This window comes from Trichomycterus rosablanca, chromosome 8, assembly GCF_030014385.1.
Source record: "Trichomycterus rosablanca isolate fTriRos1 chromosome 8, fTriRos1.hap1, whole genome shotgun sequence".
NCBI lineage: Eukaryota > Metazoa > Chordata > Actinopteri > Siluriformes > Trichomycteridae > Trichomycterus > Trichomycterus rosablanca.
In genome coordinates this window covers 7230558-7238952 of record NC_085995.1, presented here as the reverse complement: position 1 = coordinate 7238952, position 8395 = coordinate 7230558, and the positions used below count along the sequence as shown (strand labels likewise).

The 8395-nt window shown below is 36.7% G+C and overlaps 1 protein-coding gene across 1 annotated transcript; it reads right to left on the bottom strand.

The window, feature by feature from the left end:
- Nucleotides 1-4059: 4059 nt before the first annotated feature.
- tstd1 (thiosulfate sulfurtransferase like domain containing 1) lies at nucleotides 4060-7798 on the bottom strand. Its single transcript, XM_062999776.1, has 4 exons — nucleotides 7702-7798; nucleotides 5290-5415; nucleotides 4974-5136; nucleotides 4060-4253 (listed from the first exon to the last, which is right to left on the bottom strand). Exons 1-4 carry the CDS (start codon nucleotides 7766-7768, stop codon nucleotides 4199-4201), a joined length of 411 nt encoding a protein of 136 aa, XP_062855846.1. The 5' UTR covers nucleotides 7769-7798; the 3' UTR covers nucleotides 4060-4198.
- Nucleotides 7799-8395: the final 597 nt, after the last annotated feature.

Here is an 8395-nt window from a genome sequence, read left to right as displayed (position 1 = left end):
TTGGTGCATTGTCATCCTGAGACACGGCACCGCCATTGGATGCACATGGTTCTCCAGAATGGTTCGGTAGTCCTTGGCAGTGACGCGCCCATCTAGCACAAGTATTGGGCCAAGGGAATGCCATGATATGGCAGCCCAAACCATCACTGATCCACCCCCATGCTTCACTCTGGGCATGCAACAGTCTGGGTGGTACGCTTCTTTGGGGCTTCTCCACACCGTAACTGTCCCGGATGTGGGGAAAACAGTAAAGGTGGACTCATCAGAGAACAATACATGTTTCACATTGTCCACAGCCCAAGATTTGCGCTCCTTGCACCATTGAAACCGACGTTTGGCATTGGCACGAGTGACCAAAGGTTTGGCTCTAGCAGCCCGGCCGTGTATATTGACCCTGTGGAGCTCCCGACGGACAGTTCTGGTGGAAACAGGAGAGTTGAGGTGCACATTTAATTCTGCCGTGATTTGGGCAGCCGTGGTTTTATGTTTTTTGGATACAATCCGGGTTAGCACCCGAACATCCCTTTCAGACAGCTTCCTCTTGCGTCCACAGTTAATCCTGTTGGATGTGGTTTGTCCTTCTTGGTGGTATGCTGACATTACCCTGGATACCGTGGCTCTTGATACATCACAAAGACTTGCTGTCTTGGTCACAGATGCGCCAGCAAGACGTGCACCAACAATTTGTCCTCTTTTGAACTCTGGTATGTCACCCATAATGTTGTGTGCATTGCAATATTTTGAGCAAAACTGTGCTCTTACCCTGCTAATTGAACCTTCACACTCTGCTCTTACTGGTGCAATGTGCAATTAATGAAGATTGGCCACCAGACTGGTCCAATTTAGCCATGAAACCTCCCACACTAAAATGACAGGTGTTTCAGTTATTTTGTCCAACCCCTGTATATCAATTATATAAATAAAATAATATGCTTCCAACTTTGCAGCAACAGTTTAGGAAAGGCCCTTTCCAATTCCAACATTATTGTGCCCCATGTGCACAAAGCAAGCTCTATAAAGACATGAAGAAAAGCTTGGTTTAAAGAAACTCCAGTGGCCTGCACTAAGCCCTGGCCTCAGCCCCACTGAACAGTTTTGGAATGAACTGGAACATCAGTTAAGACTTTCGTGGCCAACATTAGTGCACAGGCGTACAAATGCTCTTTTGACTGAATGGGCACAAATTCCCACAGACATAAGTCTCATACTTTCTAAAATACAGTACATACAGGTCTGTAGTCTCCTCAGTAGAGTTGCTGTTGTTATAACTGAAAAGAGGTCATAGAGGTCACTATATTTTAATAACATTTGTTTTTTAAATTGGATGTCCAACAAGCTCACGATCAGGTGTGCAATTACTTTTGGCTACATAGTGTATGTGTAGGGATTTTATTTATTTAATTACTGGTTATTCATACAATATTTTTATTTTTATTATACACTGTAAGTTTCCTTAGTAAATAAAACACAGATAAGATGGAAATCGCAATGCAATGGTGATGCAGACAATCCAAACAAAACCATTACCATAGCCATTACAGATCAAGATGCTTCCCTTAAAGATATAGTCATTCAGCCATTTTAATAAGGAGGGTTATTCTTAAAAACACCTCCCCATGCACACATCGTTATATACCCAACTTACAACCTATTCTCGAAGCATGAAGACTTAATTCTTTATTGGGACCTTAATGTCATGTCTTACACACTTGGTTACATTCATGACAGGGCAGGTAGTTCATCAGTTCAAGTCTTTAATGTCACACACAGTCATGGACAATTTTGAATCTCCAATTTACCTCACTTGTATGTCTTTGGACTGTGGGAGGAAACCGGAGCTCCACGAGGACACGGGGAGAACAAACTCCACACAGAAAGGACTCGGACCGCTCCACCTGGGAATCGAACCCAGGACCTTCTTGCTGTGAGGCGACAGTGCTACCCACCGAGCCACTGTGTCGCCCCTTTATTTTTTAAATGTTATGACTTTACTCTGGTAATTTTACTTTACTTATTATATTACAAATTGTACTTTTGTTCTTGAAATGGCTCATTTTAAAAGAAATAGAAGTTGTAGAGAGGTTCAGTTGTGCTGCTCTTACTAATCTGCGCTGAATGAGGCGGTAGGTTTTCCTCCTGCGGGCAGGATCGCTCCTCAGTCTGGACGCAGCGTGCAGTAATGGCGCCACCCACAGAGGAACACTGTACAGTGAGAGAACACCCCAAAAATACCACACAGTCTAATAATTACACATGATTTAACTATATTCGAAGTTTTAACACGACTAACAAAAGCTACTTCATTTTATAAAAAGGTAAATCTTTATACATAGGTCAGTAACTGGATTTAAAAAGTACAACCATTTACACTTTAACTGGCAACCGTTAAATATGGCGACAGTGTTAACAAATGACAGCCGGATTTACCTGAAGGATAAACAGAGCTCAGTGTAAATCTGCATCTTTTCGAAGTCACAGTTCTTACAACTAACAAAACGAACTTGTTAAAACGAAAGACGAGCCTACTGATGTATACACTGCTGTATGTCCTACTGTTTAGGACATTTTTTTTTACAGAAAAGTCGTCTTCACTTGTTACTGAGGTGGTGCTGGTGTCCTCAATGCAAGTCTTCTATACATGTAACTTGGAAAGTGTATGAAGTGCAAATTTTTTATTTATTTAACTCCTGTTTTCTATTCCAAATAAACATTATAAATATTTACTGCATGATTACTTCTTTATGTACAGAAACAGATATATCCAGATTAGGATTTGAAGTGTGCCTTCAGGGTGCAAAGCAGTAGGAATACACCCTAAACGCACGTTTATATCAGGGCATTACACACTAGGGTTGTCAGAATATTTATTCATTTATTAGGATTTTAACATCATGTTTTACACACTTTGCTTATATTAATGACATTGCAGGTATGGACAATTTTGTATCTACAATTCACCCCACTTGCACTTCTTTGGACTGTGGGAGGAAACCGAAACTCCTGGAGGAAACCCACGCAGACACGGGGAGAACACGCAAACTCCAAACAGAAACGACCCAGATTGCTCCACCAGGGAATCAAACCCAGGACTTTCTTTGCTGTGAGGTGACAGTTGGGTTGTCAGGTGTATGTAATACAAAAAAATTTACCACTTGTCATCATAAGTTTGTTTTTTTCCTTTTTGGACAGTAAGATCTTAGACCCAAGATAAAACTTTTCAGGCACACACATCACTCATGAAACATTACACTACAAACTTCCAGAAATTCAGTGTATTTAATCAGATCCAAGTCACCAACACTACCCGGTCCACTGCTAGGATGAACTTTATCCACTCTAATACTATATTTCAGTCTCTAATAAACAAAAATTCACATTTTTAAAAATATATACATTTTTGACCTAAACTTTCATTTATTTTTCATTTTTACAAATCAATTTGTCTGGATTGCAGTGGGCCTGCTACTACCAAAAAGGCAGGAAGGCCTACAGTCTGAATGGTGTACCAAATTATCATGGGACATCACATATACACACATCTAGTGTCAATCTGGAGCACCAACCGACCTCTGGCATGCTTTTGGCAGGTGGGAGGAAACCGCTGTACCAGGAGGGAACACGCAAACTCTACTGGATTAGCTGGATGCATGGATCAAACCCACATCATCAAGACATGTTTGAATTTAATAAAAGTTTAATTTAAAATGTTTAAGTAGCAGTCCACCAGAGTCGAATCTTGTATCACAGATTCCGTTATTGACTGTGCCACTTGCCTGGTAAGACACTTAAGAGACACAGTTGGTCACATCTGAGAAAGGGAATGCTGAAAAGTGTATAATTTTCATGCTGCTGCTACAAGAACTCCTACTGTCTGGTAGAAGAACTGACATTCGATTAAAGAAAGGGTGTGATCCTCAGTATGTGCTAAGGTTCTCTGTAAGTATATGCAGTAATACTATGTACTGCTACACTTTTATGGAAAAAAATTAAATAGTAATTTGCAATTTTGAACATAGCTATACCTTCATGTTCATAAGCAGAAAACACAACAAATACAACTTTGAAATAAATTAAATATTTATTTTAACATGTCAAAGTAGTCAAGTTTAAGGACCAACACATTTATTTTGTTTAAATAAGCTAAAAGGAATATTTGTAGTGTCAGTAGTAAAAATACATGTGTGCTGGAGCAGAAGTGTTATTTGCTTTCCTTCTCCGACCATTCCTTGTAGCCACCTGTATAGTTACGTGCACTGCAAAGAGACATTTACAAACACACACAGAGAAGAAGTACATGAATATTGTATGACTATTAATAAATGATACATTCTATTCAAATATTACCCACCCAACCTCATCCAACACATATGCCAATTAGAAATATTCAGTGCACCTGACCTTAAAAGTGTAAAAAAGCTTTTAACTTTATTTAATTGAATAAAAATACAACAATGTAACAAGAAGTCTATGTAAATATAGACAAAAATATTTGTTGATACATACAAGCAGCTCACTGAGGCGCTGTAGCTGCACCCAGTCTTCAGTTATTTTGGCTTTAAGTTTTCGTTGTCTTGCTAAATTACTAAAAATCTTTACATTTAGTTTCTTTGCTGATTTGATTACATTTAATTTTGATTGATATTTACATGGCCACTGTAATGTTTTCCTTAAATGATGTGTAATTTTTATATAACCCTTAAATACAGTATAGTGACTATCATTTCCATATCAGTTTTCTTATTTTAATCAAAGCTTTGTTTATGGCTTTAAATACATATAATGTATACTATAATGTATACTAAAAAGCAACTACATATAAATACACTAGAAGAATAATAAATAAAAATAAAAACATTCTTATTTTCTTTTACTGCCACTTTTTGTACACTAAATATTTATATTATTAATCAATTACAATATATTTCCCAAGCTCTCAAACAGTAAATGTATTGGTCATGCATTCATTCTCATACTTTTTGAAGCCAAGGCTTCGGGCTTTCTCTGTAGCAGCTGCCCCACGCCGTCCCAACTGGCAGTGAAACACCAGGTCAGCAGCATCCAGCTGGGGCTTGGGTTTACCGTATTTCTCTTGAAAGTCATTTGCATCCAAGGAAAATTCCCTTTCTACAGCGTCCACTACAAAAGGCAGTTAAGACATGGGATGAAGAGAAAGGCAGGTTAATAATGCTAATTCATTATATAATCTTAAATAACTAATTAACAATAACCTTTTCAAGGAAAATCCATTTCAAGGGCAGCAGGATTAGAGGTTGTGACTGTGTAATTTACCTGGAATATGGATTGAGCCTAAAATCCGGCCTCGGTCCACTTCATCTTTGGAGCGCACATCAACAAGCAGAAGCTCCTTACTCTTCTCTATAAGGGCTTTAAGGTTGTTGTGGGAAATCTCCTTATCTGTAAAGATTTTTAATACCAGAGTTGTGTCTTGGTCATAATCAGGTTATTGAGAAAATTATTTACTAAATATAACATGTACAAAATGTTTTAACTTATTTGATGTTTTGGTGTATTTTATCTACAGTAGTATGTTAAACAATTTACACTAAAAAGTATGAAAAAATGCCACCCTAAAATTCCAACTATAAAAACTGCACTAAATATGCTCCACATTAAAACTTGCTTTTGTTTTAAGTGTTACTGGATGATAATAAACTAACAAGCACAACATTTTTTGTTGTTACCAGCCTTGGATACCTGAGTTCTATACAACATTGAGCTTTAAAGTAGGGAGAATATTGTGAACCGGATAAACAGGAAAGACTTGAAGACAATGACAATGCAAAAACTATAAACATACTGTGTTATGCATTAAATGTACGCTCGTTATGTAAAGTAGAAAACTGAATAAAGTAAGCCTTAAACACAGACATAAATATAATGACTACTGTGCAATTCAAAATTATAAACACAGTGAATGTATATTAAAAGTGTTATGAAGTAAGATTTATCATATGGTGATTCTAGGTGCTAACAAAAGATGCAAGTCATAGTTATGTACCATCCTTAATCTCCAGAGACCATCTGATAACACTGAGCAAAACAAGACTGAGAAAAACAAGATTAACAGCAGCAGAGTAAACCCACTCTCAGACATTTAAGTACTAAAATGTACATTGTTGTACCTTAAATGACTTATGTACTCTGCTGTGCAAAAATATACAAGCTAAAGGTTCAATATACAGTACATTCAGAAAATGTTGAGAATTTGAATGGATATAATTGCCAGATTTACCCATCACTCTACATCACAAATCAACATCTACATTAATCTACAGTACATCACTTTTTTACAAATCAAAAACTGTATTCTCTGATTTACAAAAGTAAGAAACTATAGCTGTGGTTCTCCAAATTGTGATCAGGTGCATCCTGTTTGCTTTAACAATCCCTGAGATGTCTAGAACTCAACTGGTATCTGTTGAGATGGGTTATAGACCCACACATGGTCTGTAACAAGCACACTTTACACTGCGTTTCAGTACAAAAACAAAGCAATTACTTCCAAGGAAATGTCTGTAGATATCCAGATTTCCACGAGCAAATTGTGGTAAGGCATAGCATAGATCACGGCAAAGATAGTAAAAAAAATCTTAGGCTTGGAATGGTCATAGGATCTCAATGGTCTTAATAATTTCGAAATGAAAGAAACTTGACACAATACAGACACTAGCATACAGTCAAGTCTACATATCCTAGAGTGTATAAGATTTAAACACCATCAAACATCTGTGGAGAAACATGAAGATGGTAGTTCACAGATGTTCAACATCCAATCTGACAAGACGTCAAATCAGGTGTGTAAAGCTTGTAGAAACAAAACCAAGAAAACCTGCAGCTGCCACTTTTTCCCATAGGGTCCAAAGACTTTTGTAAAAGAGAATTCAGTTTATTCAGATTATTAATTAATTTTCCAAAAACTCTAAAAACCTTATTTTCACTTTTTTATTAGGGGCGATTAAGAGCAGAATGCAATTACAACAATTTAAAATCTACAATATAATTAGGTGCCCAAAAAAAGTCTAGAGGTCTTAAGTACTACATATCCTAGATATACTCGGACTAGCAGGCTGAGGAACAGCTTCTTCCCCAGATCTGTACCCTCCATCACTCCCTCTGTACACCCCTGACCACACCCTTAAGAACTCACGCATATTGGCACCTCATTTTTGCCACTTTGCACCTCAAATCTTATATGCTGCTATTATTGACTGCATGTTTTATGTCTGTGTGTTGTTTTTCTTGTAGCTGTTGTTTTTCTTTCGTATATGATTCATTTATGTTGAGAAGTACCACACAGTATTTCGTTGCACCATATACAATGACAAATAAAGTTTCTATACTATTCTGTTCTGAATACATCCTAAACCCATTGTGTGTTCTTTAGAGGGTACTGAAAGATACATTTTAGTAATTCGACTTTTAAATGCAATAAAGACATAAAGTGCAGGAAATAAATAATATATATGTAAAATATTGAAAAATATTCATTTAAATATTAAATAAAACAGATTATTTAAGCTTCCTCCTTTACTGCACTGTTCACCAACACAAGTTAACTTTTATCACATGAATTTAATGTTTCTCTACTGAAGTATCACAGAAATATGAATAAATGCAGGTAATATATAACAGAAATATAAATAAATGCTGGTTAAATCTTTAGTACAGAGCTGTATTTACCTGTAGAAGCCATCCTGACACTTGTTAAGCTGCTCAACAACCGACGACCCTGATAAACGCGCTGCATGTTTCCTTCCTTCAGTCCTGATATCTGTAACTAGGCGTGTCAGAACATGACCAACCAATAGCAGCCAACATTCAGATTCATATTCAAAATAAAAACCACCACTAGTTCAGCCTGAGCTCCTGCCTTCAAAATAAAAGTACCTGCTGTATAAAACGCTGAGTAATGAGTGACTACTGTAAAGTAACGTCTAGTTTCATTACGCATTTACCCTCTCCTTTTGTACCTTCATCATTTACCAAAAGTCTGAGACAAGTCTAAATAAAGGGAACAGACCAAACTAAATGAAGATAAATGAACAATGTAAGTTACAAAATAAGATTTTAGGTTTTGATTTGTAATTAATTTTCGAAAACCTTTAAGCACACACACACACACACACACACACACACACACACACACAAATAAGGACATTCGTATTCGTTAGAGAGAATAATAAAAATAACAATAAGAAAGAACAAATATATACAAAACAGTTACATGTGCAAAAATATTAAATAGAATAAAATATTAATAAAAACAGTGCAAAATAATAACAATAAAAATTATAATATTTACAGTAATGAGGTAGTAATAACGATCAGTTTGTGCGTGTGTGTGTGTGTATGGGACATGGTCACCCACTGTCCC

What these genes read in the sequence shown, in the direction of transcription:
- tstd1 (XM_062999776.1), bottom strand. Translation starts at nt 7,768, where the DNA reads ATGCAGCGCGTTTATCAGGGTCGTCGGTTGTTGAGCAGCTTAACAAGT. An exon ending in AGGCTCAATCCATATTCCAG is followed by an intron (nt 5,137 to 5,289) that starts GTAAATTACACA and finishes TGCCTTTTGTAG; the next exon opens with TGGACGCTGTAGAAAGGGAA. An exon ending in CGAAGCCTTGGCTTCAAAAA is followed by an intron (nt 4,254 to 4,973) that starts GTATGAGAATGA and finishes GTCTCTTTGCAG; the next exon opens with TGCACGTAACTATACAGGTG.